The sequence below is a fragment of the Cyprinus carpio genome, chromosome B4 (genome assembly GCF_018340385.1).
Source record: "Cyprinus carpio isolate SPL01 chromosome B4, ASM1834038v1, whole genome shotgun sequence".
NCBI lineage: Eukaryota > Metazoa > Chordata > Actinopteri > Cypriniformes > Cyprinidae > Cyprinus > Cyprinus carpio.
This window is the reverse complement of record NC_056600.1, coordinates 30,419,446-30,439,220: the sequence shown is the minus strand read 5'-3', so window position 1 is coordinate 30,439,220 and position 19,775 is coordinate 30,419,446. Positions and strand designations below refer to the sequence as shown.

The 19,775-nt window shown below is 37.2% G+C and overlaps 1 protein-coding gene across 1 annotated transcript; it reads left to right on the top strand.

Annotated features, from left to right (window-relative positions):
• The first annotated feature begins 219 nt into the window (after positions 1-219).
• LOC109068768 (zinc finger protein 585A-like) lies at positions 220-18,881 on the top strand. Its single transcript, XM_042722999.1, has 4 exons — positions 220-298; positions 5,441-6,711; positions 13,192-13,240; positions 17,532-18,881. The coding sequence occupies exons 1-4, from the start codon at positions 220-222 to the stop codon at positions 18,482-18,484; spliced, it is 2,352 nt and encodes a 783-aa protein (XP_042578933.1). The 3' UTR covers positions 18,485-18,881.
• Positions 18,882-19,775: the final 894 nt, after the last annotated feature.

Here is a 19,775-nt window from a genome sequence, read left to right as displayed (position 1 = left end):
AGAGTGTAAAACATAAATATCTGAATTATATCTGTGCTCTTTTATTATTTGCTAGTTTAAAGCCTTGATTTCAAGTTATTAAGATCCTTAATAATTTGTATTCTTTTATTAATTTGTAGTGCTAGGGAGCTGATGGAGACGCACACAGAGATCCGTCTGTTAAGTGATTCTGATCTCAAACACACAGAGAAACTCCTGCTGAAGCACACTGTTATAAAGATGGAGTTTATTAAAGAGGAGAGTGAAGACCTGAAGATTGAAGAAACACTCAAACATGAAGATACTGACGAACACACAGGTCTGTTTCATTCTCAAAGTCTTTCTTCATCATCAATCTCTTTATTGTATTTACTACATGCAACTCATGATGAAATGAACGACATCGAGAAAAATAATACATTTCCAAACAGTTACTCTGTTTAACATTAAATGCAATAGTTACTTCTCAATTAAAAATGATTAAAATTTCAAAAGTAGAAGTCAACCTGAACACAAATCCTGTGTAAATCAAGATGTTTTTAACATTTCAAAACACATCTCATGTTAGCAGACAGATTACACTTTCACATGTGACCAACACTTCCTCAACAAATATAAACTCTCATGATGAAATATTATCAAATGCACTGAATCAGTCAACAGTATTAAAACAAATACAGTGAACATGCTGTTGTTTAAATCACGTGATATCACTGGAACACACCTGATCTACTTTCTCTTATCTCAGAACAGTATGTCTGCTGTGCATCTGTACGGTAACAAGGTCACTTTTTAAAAACAATTAGCTGTTTCCTTTATCCATTTACTTTGACCAGGCTCTTAATATTCACATTTACACATCTGTGATCCAGAAATGATCAGAACACAAGCAAACCGTACCGTGTATAGATATGTTTATCCAGTGTATGCAGGGCTTAAAGGATCTCCGGCGTGCAGCGGTTGAAAAAATAATCCTACATTTAAAAATAACTTGTTGATATCAGTTTCGAGTCCAGGAGTTCACCTACTAATGGTTTGAGAGGAGCAGCTTTCACTCTCAACCAAACTAACACTACTAGCCAATCAGAATGTGTTGCTCTTATAAACACCACACGTGCATAATATAATATCCAAAGCAGAGTCTCACACCTGATGAATGGAGAAGCACGACAAAAAGCTGCGAGGCGCACTGGTCAAAGATGTCCATCTAAGCTCATTATAAAGCAGCGGAGCTCTGTAAACAGCTCAGAGTAATCACGTCATCTCCATAATACGATATGAGTGGCACAACAAATTCACTGGGATTTTTGAAAAGGTCCTGTTCACACATGATCTATTACCAGTAATTCACCAGTGAAGACTGTATGTGTGGAAGGGGTTAAACTCTTCCTCTGTATATGCTGTGAATGTGAATTAACGTTCATCTGGAAACACAGTGTGCATTATCTCATTAGATTTGTAATGTAAATCATTTATAAACCTTTGCCAACACAGGAGAATACATCAACCATGTCTAAATATGCCATGTATTGTATATCGCGATTACAAAATAGGTTTCTGCATGTGGCCAAATATTAACATTTAATCGTTTAATCACGCTGTAAAGTGAAACGTCACCAGGCCGTTGGCGCCCTCTGCAGGTATTTGTTTTAATACACCATGGACTTAAGTTGGTTATGTTCACATTATGTGTAGGCATATTACATTATGTATTTTAACAGTGTTGTTTAACACACTCGTGTCATTACTTGGTTTTGATATTTTATTTGAGCCAATTATTATTGCCTCATCGTTAGTTTATATATAAAAAGTCACACTAAATCCTGGTTTTCACTTTGTTTGTTTGTGTTACTAAAAAATATCAGATTACCCAATTGTCAAAATAATCAGTAGATTACTTGATTACCAAAATAATCATTAGTTACAGCTCCAGATTAGTTAAACTATTTCTAAATACACCTGCATTGTTTTACTTTTGTAATTAAAAGACAAATATTGTGTCATTGAAAATGTCTTTAAAATAGTATTCAAACATTGTGTTGTTGTAGTGAACCAGGTATCTGTATTTTGTCTCATCTCGTGAGCTAAGTGTATTGTCACACCCCTAGTGTCGATAAGCAGTGATATAGCTCATCATTTTCCAAGTGTACAGCTTTCATTCTCCAGGTCAACCATACATTCATGTCAGTTTGAATAACTTTGCCATAGTATCCTTTCAAATGTTAAAGTTGCCACAGTCATTGCATGTGCTGCCCCCCCGGCCCCGGAAAAAGGTCAGGCTCAGGATTTTTTTTTTTTTTTTTTGCTTTAACCCCTGGTTATGTGTTCCCTCAGCCTTATGTTTCCTCAACCCTAACTCTGTAAGAAGTGATGACTGTCAATCCACAAAAGCAATATATGCTGTATATTTAGTAATTATACATTATTAAATGTATATTTGGCTTGAAAACCACAGAAATATGATGACTTCACGTTGAATGTCATTGGCCCGTCATCACCGCCAGACAGAAAATCTTACGATGTTTACACATTTGGCATTTCTTTCACAAAACAAATGGAGTTCATGTTTTTTCTGTTGATGCTAGATGCTAAAAGAACCTGCTTCAGGAGGATAAAATTATTGAAATATTTAAAATAATTTCCTCAGAAATCGGACGATGGTGTTGACATATATTAACATTAAGGCTAATCGGTGCTAATGTTCGGCGAGCTGATGCTTTTGAATGTAAACCCTACATCCCTGTGGGGCTGTTCACACCAGGAGCGATCAGTCGCGGCGTGAAAAAAAGTGAAGATTTTTTTCATCCTGTGTGTCGATTTTTTCCTGTTCACTTTCACGATGAAACGGGCCGTCCAATCAGATTTGGGCTAAGATCACATGACCAGAGCAGCTGCTGCTGCGCAAAGACGATATTAAAGCCATACGAGATACATAGGCTACATGAGGAAGAAATGCATTGTTGGTCAGCGCCACCTAGTGTGCAGGAGTTAATTAGCAGAAGGTGATTAATCGTTTCGCGCTCGGTGTGAAACAGCCTTTAGGATTTAAAATAATCTAAAACTGACCAGAGCCTGTCTGACATTGATGTACTCCGCAGAAGTGAATGTGGCAAGGGGTCCTTTAGGGTGACAGCTGCCCCTGATATTCCCTGATTTTATTACATCTTAATGAATGTCTCTGACGGTGTTGACAAAAAGTGGGGACGCAACTTTGAAACCTTATGAAACACGCACGTGTCACTGAAAAACAACCTTGCTTTGATACGAGATTTGAGTGTTGCTTTCGATAAAACAAGCTTTTTTCCATCATTAAAAAACATTTCTATTTGTTTTATAGCATATGAATGATTGAACCCTTCTCTGTGGACACTGTTTTAGATGCAGTGAGAAGACAATAAGTGTCATAGATTTGATATAATAATGATAAGATTACATTGAAGGGGATAACAGCAGTTACATTTGCTGGACATGTTTTGTCCCATGTCTCCAGAATCAGTGACCTGAGAATACTTTTGACTTTTTATTTTTTTTATTTAGGTTTTCCTTACATTTATTTCAGCAGTACACTATTCCAAATCGATCATTAATTTCCGGTATTCCAGCTGCAACCATTTTCTGTTCATAGCTTGTGTTGCGAACTATCAGGTTAATGTATGATATCTTATTTTTATTTCACTATTGCATACTATAATTTTGATAATCATCAAATATTTGTCAGATTTGTTTTCTAATTTAAGATTTGTGATATGGAGTTAAAAACTGAATTGGATGGGCACCTTAAATATACTCTCTAAACGCTTATGGACTTCTTGCCCGTACGTCATTTCATTTAATTTATTTTCAATTTCGAACAAAGCACAATATAAAACAAACTACTAAAACACAACAAATGTGTTGCAACACCAAAGAAAAACCACGTCCATAATGACGCGAAAGCTTATTATTTTTCCCTACCCATATACAATGTTCCAGTATATCATTTATTATATTGCATCTGTATCTTTATATTTTTTTATATTCCTTACAAGATAACAAATCCACAGTAAATTAAACACCAACCAAATTTTTTATATAAATCTCAATTGTAAATTGGTTTTGTAGATATTTCCCCAGATTTCCACACAGTAACTCAAATACGTTAATATAAATGTATTGTACAAAATATGCATCGACTTATTGTCCAAAATATGTCTTGCTTTATTCAGTATTTCTATAGTCTTTGTCAATTTATATATATATTTACGTATAAAAAGTTTGCCAACATTTTTTTGTGATCTAAAATTACACAAAGAAACTTATTTTCATATAAGCTTTCTATTATTTCATTAACAATTTTCAATTCTACTTGAGGGTTTGTTTTATATTTTCCAAATAATATGATCTTTATTTTGTTTATATTTAATGACAGTTTATTTACATCAAACCACTGTTTTAATTTATTAATTTCTGTTGTAATCACCTCCAAAATCTGCTGTAAATTATCCCCAGAACAGAAAATATTTGTGTCATCCACAAATAAAATTAATTTTAGTTTATCTTATACGCTGCACGTGTCATTAATATAGATTTTAAACAGTATTGGACCTAAGACCGATCCTTGTGGTACACTACAAGTTATGTTTGTGTATGTAGATTTATGTTCACCGATTTCTACAAATTGTTGCCCGTATATCTGAATATATGGCTATGATAGGCTTCATTTGAGCCAAACATTCTCCAACAGATTGTATTTTTGCCTCTGTTTCTCTTTTGCTCAGGGGTGAAGAAAAATCTGGTGATATTTTTCAACCAAATTCTCTCCAGATTGAGGAGTATCTTATCGTCAATGATGATTTAAGAATATTTTTCCAAACGTCTTCTAGAATATAAAAATTTCCCTCCATTTCCCATTTATTTCTTATATACTGGGTATTTTCTAATTTTGCTGTCTTGTAAACTTTTATGTAATTTTGCAATTTTTTGTCATTTCAATAACTTTATATACTGAAAGAAACAGGGTTAGAGTACTATGATTTTCCTTTTCTTTATAGTACAGTTTTTTTTTGCTCTTAGCTCTGTTTTTGTCTGCCTTTTGTCTTGTAAATTGAAGAAATTAATATACATATTGACTCCATTCTTAAATCCTGGGACCCACTGTATATTTTTGATCTCCCGGTTCTGCCTGCTCCCGCTGGATTTGTGTAGGGACCTACGGGATCCCAATCCACTGCTCTAATGTAGGTTTTTATAAAGGGTTTGATAGCTGCCAGCTTGAAAGTATTTGGGACGTTTCCTAAAGAAAGCCCAGAATTAACAATATTGACGAGAGGTTCTGAGATCACAGGTTACACCTTTTCAGTTGTTTGCTGGATACAAGATCTAGCATGCGTGTTGTTGGATTTGATGTTTTACTTTCCAAATGTTTTCATGCCTTTGTACCACAAAACTGGTGTTAACTTGTTTTTGTTTCTTTTCCCCTTAGACCTGATGTCGCTGAAAGAGGAGAGTCAAGACCTGAATGAAATGGAAGAGAAAAATCAGTATGAGAAAAGTCATGATTTTGTGACTGGAGAAAAATCTTTTAGTTTCTCACAGACTCATAAAACAGAAACTAAGAACCTTGAAGTCCACACTGAAGAGAGTCATTTTAGCTGCCAGCAGTGTGGAAAGAGTTTCAGTCGAAAACAAAGCCTTACAATGCACTTAAAAATCCACAGTGGAGAGAAGCCATTCATATGCCCTCAATGTGGAAAGAGTTTTACACTGAAAAAAACACTTAGTGCCCATATGAGCATTCACACTGGAGAGAAACCTTACTCCTGCAAACTGTGTGGGAATGCTTTCTCAAGAAAAGAAAGTCTTAATATTCACATGAGAATCCACACTGGAGAGAAGCCTTACCCCTGCCAGCAGTGTGGGAAGAGCTTCTCAGTGAAAGGAAATCTTAAAACTCACATGAGAATCCACACCGGGGAGAGGCCGTTTATATGCTCTCAGTGCGGAAAGAGCTTCTCACTAAACAGACATCTTGAAGTGCACATGCAAGATCACACCGGCAAGAGGTTGTTCATCTGCTCTCAGTGTCCAAAGAGTTTTAAGCAGAAAAAAGAACTTGATGCTCACATAAAAATTCACACGGGAGAGAAGCCTTACTCCTGCAAACTGTGTGGGAAGAGCTACAAAATCAAAGCAATCCTTAAGATCCACATGAGAGTTCACACTGGTGAAAAGCCATTTGTTTGTGATCACTGTGGAAAGAGTTTCAGATATAAAGAAAGCCTTAATCATCACATGAGGATTCACTCGGGAGAGAAATGTTTTATTTGTCATCTTTGTGGAATGAGTTTCCCAGACAGGAATCATCTTGACAAACATGTTAAAAATCACGCTGGAGTGAAGCTTTCCATGTGCCATCACTGTGGAAAGAGTTTCAAACAAAGAGCAAACTTTGTGAATCACATGAGAGTTCACACTGGAGAGAAGCCTTTCTCCTGCACTCAGTGTGGAAGGAGCTTCACAGTTAAAGGACACTTTGAGTATCACATGAGACTTCACTCTGGAGAGAAACCTTACACCTGCCCTGATTGTGGAAAGAGCTTCACAAATAAAGGAAACCTTAATACTCACATCAGAGTTCACACTGGAGAGAAGCCTTACAAGTGTCCTCAGTGTGAAATGAGTTTTGCATATCACACAGAACTGAAACGGCATGTCCAAACTCATTCGGTAAATATAATTCTGATTTCCACAGTGTGACGAGAGGTTTAGGAAAACAAGCAATTTCAGCAGTCATTGTTGCATTCACTCTGGAGAAAGACAATTAAGTTGTGATCAGTGTAATAAAAACATCAAACTTAGACATATAAATAGGTAGTCATGTAAATGTGAGACCGTGTTTGTGTTCTTTAAAAAGAGTTACAGAGTCACCTTACAAAAAGAAGTCTATTCAAGTGTGCTGTTGGTATACTCTTTTAAAGGGGTCATATGATGTGATTTCAAGTTTTCCATTCTCTTTGGAGATCCCTATAGTTGCAAAAACTACAGTCTCAAACCCAAAGAGAAATTCTTATAAAAGTTAAGACTGGTCCACACCCTCCTAAAACACCTCGTTTAAACACGCTCCCACATCTCTACGTCACTGTGTGGAAAGATTTGCATAACAGCCATATCACCCTGCAGCCCAAGACTGGTCACCCACTGAAGCTAAGCAGGGCTGAGCTGGTCAGTACCTGGATGGGAGACTCCTGGGAAAACTAGGTTGCTGCTGGAAGAGGTGTTAGTGAGGCCAGCAGGGGGTGCTCACCCTGTGCTCTCTGTGGGGTCCTAGCGCCCCAGTGTAGTGATGGGGACACTATACTGACAAAAAGCACCGTCTTTCAGATGAGACGTTAAACTGAGGTCCTGACTTTCTGTGGTTATTAAAAATCCCAGGATGTCTTTCGAAAAGAGTAGAGCTGTAACCCCGGCATCCTGGCCAAATTCGCCCATGGCCTCTGACCATCATGGCCTCCCAACAATCCCCATATCTGCTGATTGGCTTCATCACTCTGTCTCCTCTCCACCAATAAGCTGATGTGCGGTGGGTGTTCTGGCGCAATATGGCTGCCGTCGCATCATCAGGTGGATGCTGCACACTGGAGGTGGTTGAGGAGATATACCCCCTTCTATGTAAAGTGCTTTGAGTGCCCAGAAAAGCACTATATAAATGTAAAGAATTATTATCATTATTATTATTATTATTATTATTATTATTATTATAGCACCACCCAAATGTTGACGCAAAGAAAGAAGGCGTAACTTTGATCCTCTCTGTTGTTGCCGGTGCCATGTTTTGGAGACGCTGTGTGTTTCGTTGTGAAAGCGAAACTGCTTTGTTTGACCTTCCAAAAGAAGATGCAACTAGAAATCAGTGGTTAAGTTGTATTTACAACACTGTTCCAGAACAGTTCAACACAAATATTCAGATGTGTGCAGCAGGACTGTTTCCTGAACCAGTAGAGCCTACAATGTGTCTGTGGCACAAAGGCTGTTTCTATAAAGTTGGGCAGTTCAAACTTTGCAACTTCTGACTCACAGCCTGTAAGTACGTTTTACATATTTAAATAATTTGCCACTGATGATTCAAACGTGAGTTTTGAGCAGTGTAGAGTAGTCTTGTTGTTTCTCCGATCACAAATGCAGAGCATGGTTTTATGTTTATGCAGCGCAATGCAACATAACGCATAAAAACACTGTATAAGTCATTATAATCAGTAATTATGTCCCCACTGGATGCAACAAATGCCTCGTCTGTAATGGGTTTTACTGGTTTTGTCTCGTCACACCGGGATGTACATCACAGTATGGTGAGGAGCGTAACATTTCCGTCACACGCTTGAGGTATTCGGCCAATCACAACGCACTGGATAGATGGCCAATCAGAGCACACCTCGCTTTTCAGAACGATGAGATTTGTAAAAATCAACGCGTTTCAGAAGGCGGGGCATAGAGGAGAAACAATAATGTACAGTATGTGGAAAATAATATGTTTTTTAACCTTAAACCGCATAAACACATTTCATTACACCAAATACACAAAATAATGTTCTTTTTAGAAACGTCATATGACCCCTTTAAACTAAAAATGAGAAAGTATACTTGGTTTACTTTTTGTGTGCTTCACAGAAATATAAATAAAATTACACTTACAAGTGATTTATACTGACAGAAAAGTCCAAGTATATTTGGCCTATACTTGTACTCGATTTTTTGATGAAGATATACTGAAAATGATCATTTTAAGTATACTTTGTTTGTAGTTGTTTACTCTTTTGATTAAGGAGCAATTTATATACGGTCTTATAAACTTACATTGTTTGAAAACTATGATTTATAAACAAAAGATTTTCCTAATTATGAGGTTTGAAGAATTTTATGATTTTTTTTTTTTTTGTATAAAAGAATTTACTTAAAATCTACTTAACTCTTTCCCCTCTATTGACTAAAAATGACCAGCAATCCATGTTCTGACAGAGTACCGAATCTCAGATCCAAGAACACAGCTGAAGAAGTGGAAGCAAGCATAGGAAACATTGTTTACACTTATATAAAATAATCTGATCGTCAGACACTAAACACAGCAGTTAAATGTTAAACCCATTGAGAGGTAAAGACTGTGAAGCTTTTGGCGTGTTGATTTACTCGATCTACTCCATCTGTGTCATGACCATCATTCATTGTAAAACATTTTATTTAGCTTTTTATTTTTTAATGAATCTTACACATTCAACTGTAAGTGAGAAAAAGCACTTTTCCAAACTCAAAGTAAACATACAGGGAGTTAAGTATTCAGACCAAACAAGGATAATTAACTAGTCACCCCTGGGCTGCATTTCCAGAAACCTTCTTAACACTGTGTCATTCTTAAGTTGTACCTTAACTTGTACCTTATCGTTAATACGTGTTTCTCAAAACATTCTTAGTTAAGTATACCTTCGGTAAGTCATACTTTCGTAAGGTTGGTCTGGACTACTGGACCACCACCTTATCACTTTTGACAGTTCACACAGTTCTTTACATTTCATTATATACAAATATAATAGACGGCGCCATCTGCAGAGCCAAACTGTGTATATGAGCACTAAAACCTCATAAAAAAATCAAATAAAACACGCCGGTGCGGCAGTAAATTCAGCAGTTTCTAGATCTTGTTGGTCTGGATTCTTATTTAAAATCAACACTTCTTTTCTAAAGAACACTGCTTTCTCACATAACGCAGTGAAGCAGCCCGTGCTCAGAATGAATAATCGATTCTCATTGATATCAGTCAGTTCAGCACCACCGCCGCGGACAGCACCTGGTAACATCGCACGGAAGGAGGTTTATCTTAAGCAACCTCCTAAGGTATATTTCGGGGTATGGAAAGTATTATGTTCATATATATATAGAATTACACAAAAACGTTAAAATGTATCCTGATATGCTGTCCGTATCTGTGCATCTTCCCCTTTAATGTTCTGAATGCAGTGTTGATCTTAACTTCCTGTTTTGTCACTAATGCTGTTAAATTTGTTTGAATGTTTAATCCCTGTCCTCCTTTTCTTCACTGTCTACAACAGAGGGCAAATTCACATCATAAAGACTGTTATCAGAGGTTAAATGAAGAGTGGAACAGTCTTTTTATTCCATCAAAAACAATGCAGACAACACCAGTTACTCCTAAGTTATTAACACTTAGGAACTTTTATGAATAACACTTATTCTTAAGTCTAGGAATAAGAGTAAAATGATGTCATTGTCAATTTTGACACATTCAAAACTAAAAAATTCACTCTGAGTTACTTTTCCTTTACTTTTCATAAAGGTACCTAATTGTTAAGACTAGGTCTCAGCTTCGAAAATTATGTCCGAGAGCTGGAGAGATCTCCGAACCGAGTTAGGAGTAACACACACTTTCAACAAGGATATAGCCTAATGTATCAAAGTTATGATGAGGTGGAGTTGAGAAAACAATACAAACTTGATCATCAATTCTTTTTACACTCTACAAATCAATGCCCTGACTGCAAAAATAGAAGAAGTGATTACGTTTTTTGGCAACCGGATTTTTTCTTTGTTATTATTGTTTGTGTATGTGTTCATGATTTCTTTGTATGACAGCCTGTCCATATTTCATATTTAATTTAATTTGGCAGACAGTCAAAATCAATTGCTTTAAACACACCATCAACGCAATCCTTTTCAGTCACCATTCTTTAATATGATGCACTTTAACAGAAAGTTCAGGCTTGATTTCATTTATCTCTCTTATATTCTGTGGAGGAACTGAGATGGAGTCATATGGGTATATCATAATAACATTTTATTTAATCAGTTACACAGTAGATCTCTCTGCAACCACAAACTTAATATTTAACTTTACATTATAAATTCTTTAAGTTAAACTGTAATATGGAGATCAAGATGCTTGATTTTATTCATGATTGAGAATATCACAACTGCTCTGTAGTTGGTATTATAATTGCAATCATTTCACACTTGCTTACAATTACAGCCAGAAGCTTTAGTAAAAATCTCTGGTATTGATAGATTTAGAAATCTGATTTATCCTTTAAAACAGTCCTTTATCTTATCGTTTAAATGTGGTTTCTGTGTGTGAATTTCAATTATTTTTAGCTTGTGAAAGGACTTTTATTTTGGTGGATCAATGTGATGTCATAAGCCTGCACCACACTTTTGCATCTGTGATTCTGCTGAAGAAAGGTTTGGTTTTTTTAATCTTTTAAAGAGATTAAATCAATAAAACCCATTAAGACCATTTTAAAGAGAACTTTGAAATGAATTAAATATGTTTTAATGTAATGTTATAATCAATCTGATAACATAAATGAACAGTTGTTTATGAGTAAAGCATGAGTAACAGAAAAGATAAGATCATAAACAAGTAATGATAGAGAACAGAACTTTTTAAAACACAGGTGAGGTTCAAATGAATCAAATGCTTGTCAGAATGATTCACTGTTTGTAAGCGCTGGAATCAGCGGAGGCCCGTTGCACACAGCTGGTTTGGGTTATAACCAGGTAAGATTGAGCTTAGTTTAAGTTTTGGGATCAAGAGGGTGGGTTGGTTTACTCACCAGTCAGCCTTTAGAGTTTGTAGCGATGGCTTGAACCTTTTTAGAAAACCCTGTGAAGGTCAGAGTGCAGATAATAAGAAGCGCACTTCATTGGGAAAGAACATTTAGGGGCCAGCGTAGTACCCTAGCTTTTTCAGATGAGCATCTGTATGAAAAGTATATATTTTTGGCAGATGGTGTAGTTTATCAATACCGGCTTCTCAAGCCACACATTTAAATTATGACACACTGAAGCCACGTGCTTAATGTACCGCAAAATTGCATGCAGTGGGTGATGCTGAAACATTAGCAAGCGTTCAGCTGCAGAGCAGTATGGAAACTGGTCAGTGCACTGCAGGAATACATTGACGTATTCATCATTTTTCCTGGCCACTTAGACACGCTGGCTATTAAAGAGGGCTTTTACAAGCTAGCTGGTCAGATTATTTCAGATGCAGCCCACCTATTTAGATTCGTCTTATTGTTAAAGATCTTAAAGTTGCTTAACCAACATGTCTTTTAAAAAGATTTCCTAGAGTCACTGGTGCAATAGATTGCACACGTGCAGTACTCCACTTTCATCATGGATATAGGCCCTTTGCCATCTGACGAAACAATAACATGAAATCAATAAGAAGATCCTCATCATGGAAACTAATAGAAATGTTATTTAAGAATCTAATCGCATTGTAGTTTTTCTCATTTGCTAACACAAAGTAACTGATTCAGCTGGCTTACGATGCTTTTGGGAAGCACAGCCCTGGTCAGTAAGGTCAGAATAGATGATCTGGGTGATTCTGAAGTGTTGCTAGGCTCTTTCTGGGAAGTGGCTAGATTATTTGGTTGATAGTGTGTTCTGGGTAACTACACACAGAAATTCCCACCCCTGTTAATAACAGAAACTGATCAGTTCTAAGTGCTTTGATATACTGTATTTCTCTCTAACGTTAGGAAATTCAAAACATGTTGTTGCTCATAAACTTAAAATGTGATTTAAACCATCCAAGCAGCCTGTTTAATTTTAATAAAATTGATTTAGACACATTTAGAATCTGTTGTTTTTCATATACAGTGTCTTGACTTGGGTGCCGTGGAGATAGAAATGTTATTTATTTTTAATTCTAAACAGTATAGATGATTATTTTGTGGTACTGCAATATTTGTGAGCACAACTGTATATCAGGCCATAAATTCCCCAAAACCATGCATGGGCACTTGCTTTTGTGTTGCCACCCCTTTGACGCCCTATAAATAATTTCTAGATCTGTGTGTAATGACAACTACTACAAACCAACTGACTGTTTTCATGAAAGTGCAATCTATTAAATATAATCTACAACAATACATACCAAATGTAAATGCCTATATATATATGAAATGTCTGTATAATCGGTGTCCTTGTAATAATTTGTAGTGCTAGTTGAGTGTTTTTGTCTAATCCGGTCATTTAAGTCACTCTTACTGACTCCCTCACCAGTGTGCTGACTACTGAAATAAGGAGCTGATTGAGACATACCCAGAGATTTAGTGTGAATTCATTTTTCTGTCTGTTAATGATTCTGATCTCAAACACACAGAGAAACTCCTTCTGAAGCACACTGTTATAAAGATGGAGTTTATTAAAGAGGAGAGTGAAGACGTGAAGATTGAAGAAACACTCAAACATGAAGATACTGACGAACACACAGGTTGGTTTTCCTTGTATTGTTTTCAAGTCTTTCTCCAGTCATTCTCCTTCATCTTTATTGTATTTACTACATGCAACTCTTGACATAATGAACGAAATGTCACATACTAAATTAGGATAAACATTAAAGAACTAACCAAAACAAACGACTATTTTGTCTAGTTATTTCTGAATTAAAAACAATGAAAATAATTAAAAATCACTTAGTTATGCAACAGTATCGAAGAATTAGGTTTATTTTGCAAAAGACAAACCATGAAATGCAATCAACTTTACATTTGTTGTCTATTATTGAATTTTTGTCACGTCAAAAAAAAAGCCTAATTATTTTCGTTGTTCAAATCATAGAATGAATGAATAGAATTAAAGGGTTAGTTCACCCAAAAATGAAAATTCTGTCATTAATCACTCACCTTGGTGCCATTTCAAACCCGTAAGACCTTCGTTCATCTTCAGAACACAAATTAAGATATTTTTGATGGAGTCTGGAGCTGTCTGACCCTTCATAGACAGCAACACAACTGAAATGTTCCCAAGTCCAGAAACATAGCAAGGAGAACTGTAAAATAATCCATGTGACATCAGTGGCTCATCCGCAATTATACAAAGCTACGAGAATACTTTTTGTGCGCAAAAGAAAAAAAAATAACGATTTTATTCAACAATTTGAACGGAAACAGCATATCGGCGTGACGCAGCTGAGATATAGTCCAAAATGGCACCAGCGTGATCCGAAGATAAACGAAGGTCTTACGGGTTTGAAACAACACGAGGGTGAGTAATTAATGACAGAATTTTTATATTTGGGTGGAATGAATTACCAGTGTTGGGCAAGCTACTCTGAAACTGTGGCTTGACCAGCTACAAGCTACTCGTAAATTAAAGTAGTTAAGCTACAGTCAAGCTACCCTTCTGAAAAAGTAGCTAGCTACATTGGAGCTTTCAATATATTTACAGTTAACATTACAAATATCTAAATAATTATTAATGAAGAATTATAATGAAGTTAAAAGTAAAATATAATGAAGTAAAATATTTGGGGTTTAAAATAACATACTGTAATGCAATCATGATTTCAAAGAGTAGGGTGAATTCATGTTGATTGGGACACTTTTCCAAGCCATTTCAATGACAAAAAGTGTCCCAAACATTTGATTTGGTAAACTATCTGATACACACAATAATAAAATAGGCTACTGTATAGTTATATTATCTTGTGATTGTCAAAGTGCTAAATTGCTACTAACGTAACACCAATGTAAGAAGAAAAGGTATGCAACTTAAACCAGATACGGAGGAGTCATAAAATAAGCAGGTTAAACTCACAGCTCATGCGGTATTTACTGACTGTGAGTGGAGATGTCAATCATCAGCTGCACGCATGAACACTGCGCTTTGGGTGAATCCCGCCACACCCATGCTTTGCCAAATGATAAGCACACTACTATAATCACAATTTAATTTTCTTTTCAATTAGTGTTTATTACAAAACTGTGGGGGGACAGATTATTGTAAAATAGACATTTGATAAAGAGTGCAATAAAGAAGAAAATTTTTAAAAAGTTTAAAAAGGCTATTATTCACCTCCTGTATGTGCTTTAAGTCTTCGACGTAGACCACATTTTAATCTTTGTTTTGCGTAAATTACAGTTGATTCATGTGAAATATCCTTTGCAATATCATCAGATGCTCTCTTGTCGGTGGACAGACTGTAAAGCCGCACGATGCATATCACATCAGATGGTGGTAATGATCAAATTTAGTTTGTGATCTCATCAGAAGAAGACGCTGGGCTGCTTCAGTGCATACAGGCTCATGACTCGTCAGAACAGAATGTAGCACTTGGTCACGCTACATCGCTACTTGCTGGAAAAAGTAGTTGGCTACAGGAAAAGCTACACTGTTTTAAAAGTAGCATCGCTACTGTAAAGCTACTGAAAAATGTAGTTACACTAGTAGCGTCGCTACTTGTAGCTAGCTACTCCCCAACACTGTGAATTAATACGTTTTAACCGAGCGGCAACCTCGCGCTCTCTCTCGTGAAGCCAATAAGGAAGTGACTAAAACTGTAATTCATCGACTGGCCGCTTGAGGCTGGCTGCAAAAGGGAGTCAGTCCCATAGACTCCTCATGTTAAAATGCCCAACTTTACAGCAGAAAAAAACATGTTTACAGCCTGGTTCAAAAAATGATTTTGCTAATTTTGCCCTTCATGACAACTGTGAGGGGGGTGAATTTTTTTATAACTCATCCGTTTAAATTATATTAAGCCTTAAAGTTCTGCATAATTAAGGGCGTGGCCACTTGAGTGACAGGTGGATTGCCGCTGCTGACAATGCCGTCGCGCTAGGTGGGCGTGGCTTCAGCAACCAGCTCCCGCCTTTTTGCCCATTTTCGATTTTCCGGGAGAGTCGCGCGGTGACGCGCTGCCAAGATGGCGACGGCCCGCTCTGCACACTTTGAGCTTTAAAACCGCTCTTCAGGAGTCTATGGGTGACGTCACGGACACTAAGTCCATATTTTTTTACAGTCTATGGTTTTATGTTATTTGGTGTCGTTTTAACGTTTTGGGAATTAGAGGTATGGTTGGAAAATTTGGGATAGAGAAGAATAATTTGATAAGAGATAATTGGATTAATACTGAGTAATTGGTGGAATACTGAGAAACAGTTGGTAAGCACACTCACCTCAGGAAACATGGGACTAAATACTAAACCAAATGAGGCCAACTAATGAACAACAGGCAACTAAAATACAAGGATCACACAAGCATTAGGAACCTAAGTCAAGCAAGGCGCTGAAAACAAAAATCAAACAAAACATAGAGGGAACATACATTTTACAATATGTTACAAAGGAATGAGTTTAAAAAATAGAGACCAACAAATTCTTAATGATGTTAAGGGTGTTCTTTACACAACTAAAACGCTGCTAAAAATATTTTATTCTTGTGGTTCATAACTGAACTTTGAAGTGTATTAACCATAATCTACAGCACAACAAAGTAGGACATTGCAATAAACACAATCAAACATAACATAAAACATTACCATTTAGCCAACTTACCCATGGTAGAACCCCAAAAATCAAGAAAATCCAAGTCGGACAGGAAAATCATGTGGTCTTGTAATCATGCTTCGCTATCATGCTTCACTTCAGAAACGCTTCTGGTGTGAGTTGGTGCCATGTGGAGGATGGAAATAAAGGCCCCGGTATACTTCAAACGAAGTTCGTTTTCGTTCTGTAGATTAATGTAAACGTGGCCCGCGCTGCTGGAGGCGGGTGTAGATTAATGTAAACGTGACCCGCGCTGCTGGAGGCGGGTGTAGATTAATGTAAACGTGACCCGCGCTGCTGGAGGCGTGGTGTAGATTAATGTAAATGTGACTCGCGCTGCTGGAGGCGGGTGTAGATTAATGTAAGCGTGACCCGCGCTGACTCGCGGCGGGTGTAGATTAATGTAAACGTGACCCGCGCCACTGGAGGCGGGTGTAGATTAATGTAACCGTGACCCGCGCCACTGTAGGTGGGTGTAGGTTATTGTAACCGTGACTCGTGCCGCTGGAGGCGGGTGTAGGTTATTGTAACCGTGACTTGCGCCGCTGGAGGTGGGTGTAGGTTATAGTAAACGTGACTCTCGCTGCTGGAGGCAGGGTGTAGATGAATGTAAATGTGACCCGCGCTGTTGGAGGCAGGTGTAGATTAATAATAAATTAATAATAAATTAATAAATTTATGTTGATAATGATAGGAGATATTGTTCTCTTGCATGACCTCCGTTGAATGAAATACAAACCAGGAAAAAAAATCGCATGTCAAAGAAGGTGGAGTTTCAGAACACACCCACCGATTGCATAACCGCCACAGACCAATAGAAACTCAAAGGTGTTTAGGAGCTGAAACGAACTCCCCTAGAAAGTTCGCTTTGGTCAGCTGTTTCGAACTGCCGAAACAAACTCAAAACTAACTTAGTTTCAGCCCAATTTTGTTCGAAATGACGTCATGTCAGTTCGTTCTTTGATTTCGTTTGAAGTATATCGGGGCCTTCAACCTTGCTGGAGCCGTAATGTGCCGCAGACGTGTGAGGTGTAAATGAGGGACTATAAGGGCTTTGATAACTTTCAGTTTGAAAGTATTTTGGACATTTCCTAAAGAAGCAAAGAGTTAAGAATATTGAAGAGGTTCTGAGATTACTGGTTATTTCAGTTGTTTGTTGTGTATAGGACCTAGCATACTTGTTGATGTCATGTCTGTTGTTTTTGTCATTAAACTGGTGTTTCTGTTCACTCTAGACCTGATGGCGCTGAAAGAAGAGAGTCAAGAACTGAATGAAATGGAAGAGAAAGATCAGTATGAGAAATGTCATGATCTCATGGTTAGGGTGAAATCTTTGAGTTACTCAAAGAGTCATAAAACAAAAACAAGAAACTTTGAAGTCCAGATGAGAGTTCACACTGGAGAGAGTCCTTTCAGCTGCCAACACTGTGGGAAGGGTTTCTCACTGAAAGGAAATCTTAACATTCACATGAAAATCCATACTAGAGAGAAGGCTTTCATATGCTCTCAGTGTGGAAAGAGATTTACACAGAAAAATACCCTAAATGCCCACATGAGAGTTCACACGGGAGAGAAGCCATACACCTGCAAAATGTGTGGGAAGCACTTCACGCGAAAAGAAAATCTTAGAAATCACATGAGAGTTCACACTGGAGAGAGACCTTTCACCTGCAAACTGTGTGGGAAAAGCTTCACACGAAAAGAAAATCTTAAAATTCACATGAGAGTTCACACCGGAGAGAAACCTTACACCTGCAAACTGTGTGGAAAGTGTTTTAAACAGAAAAAGTACCTCGATGGCCACATGAGAGTTCACACTGGAGAGAAGCCGTTTGTTTGTGATCAGTGTGAAAAGTGTTTCAGGTGTAAAGCACAGCTTGATCTTCACATGAGGAGTCACTCAGGAGAGAACTGTTTTATATGTCAGCAGTGTGGAAAGAGTTTCTCACACAAAGGAAACTTTGAGAATCACATGAGAGTTCACACTGGAGAGAAGCCTTTCACCTGCTCTCAGTGTGGAAAGACCTTCACAATTAAAGGAAACCTTAAGATTCACATGAGAAGTCACACTGGAGAGAAACCTTACAAGTGTCCTCAGTGTGATAAGAGTTTCACATATCACACAGACCTGAAACGGCACGAAACAAAAGCTCATTCTGGAAAGAAAATCCAAACCTTATCACACTGAGGAAAATGGCTATTTCAACAATCATACGCACATTCACTCTGAAGAAAGACAATTCAATTGTGATCAGTCTAATTAAAACATCACATTAACACATTCATATAAAAAATCATGTAAATGTGGGAACCTGATTGTGTTCTTTGATAAACCCTATTTGGACAGGATTCGTTTTACATAGAGTGGTGGGATAGAATAATATAACCAGATCTTCTTCGTGATTTTAGTCCCATCTGAATGTGCCATCTCAGTAATCATTCTAGATAATATCAGTAAATATTCAGGGCTCTAGACTAACTTTTTGCACTGGTTGCATTAGTGCGCCTAACTTTTTTCTTACACCGCAGTTTTACAAGTTCACTTTTTTATTTTAAATTGCTGTCCATATTGGCAATATTGACTTGTAAATGATTAACTAACAATCTGGTCAATATAAAGTTCTTTATTTGAAGCACAATTCTACAAGAAAGGTAACTTACTGAAAAAGTGTTGGTGCTTAAAGTGCTTCACTGAGCTGAAAATTAAATTTAAAACATCTCAAGATAAATTAAATAAAAAGGAAATCTAAATTAAGTGTTTTAAGGGCTTCAAACTGAACATCTCATGGCTCAATGTCTTATGGGCTATCCTCCATTACAGTCACATGCCCCTCGGATGGCCAATTCCTGTAGTTTGGCCTTCTTGATCTTTGGCCTTGGCTAAACCAGCTGGCCACACTCTCTCTAGCAGCAAAATCTTCCAGACTTGGTCCCTCTACACTGATTCTGATCAGGTCTTTACTGTGTCTGAATGAAGGGATGCTCTAGTGTCTGATCTGAACAGCTAAACAGTCCCTAAACAGCTTATACTACTGTTTCAACTATTAAAATAGTTCAGTTTTGTATGTAATAGCAAACTGATTATATTTCGTTTAGTTTTTTTATTAAGTTAATTTAGAAAAACGTTTGGAGCATTTTTTCTTTGTTAAATATAAGTTTTAGTTTTTTACATTAACGACCAAGTGACTAGTGGCAGATAGTTGTTACGGGGCAAACAAGACGTGAGGCGTGCAGATCTGAATAATTCAAATATCTCCTTACTATTTCCCCCTGACACATTTATGGTACTTACTTTTGCCGGTGCTTTGCGGCAAGCATAAGCCAATTGCGTGTATTTGAACGCTCAAGGGGCATAAAAAAGTCGGGCCCGTCGACTCGGGCTGAAATGCAGGGCTCTAGTGTCTCTAGCTCTAGGGCCCACATGGAGACTTTCAGAGTTGCGGAGACTTTTTTTTTTCCCTCGAACGTCTGGTCGCACT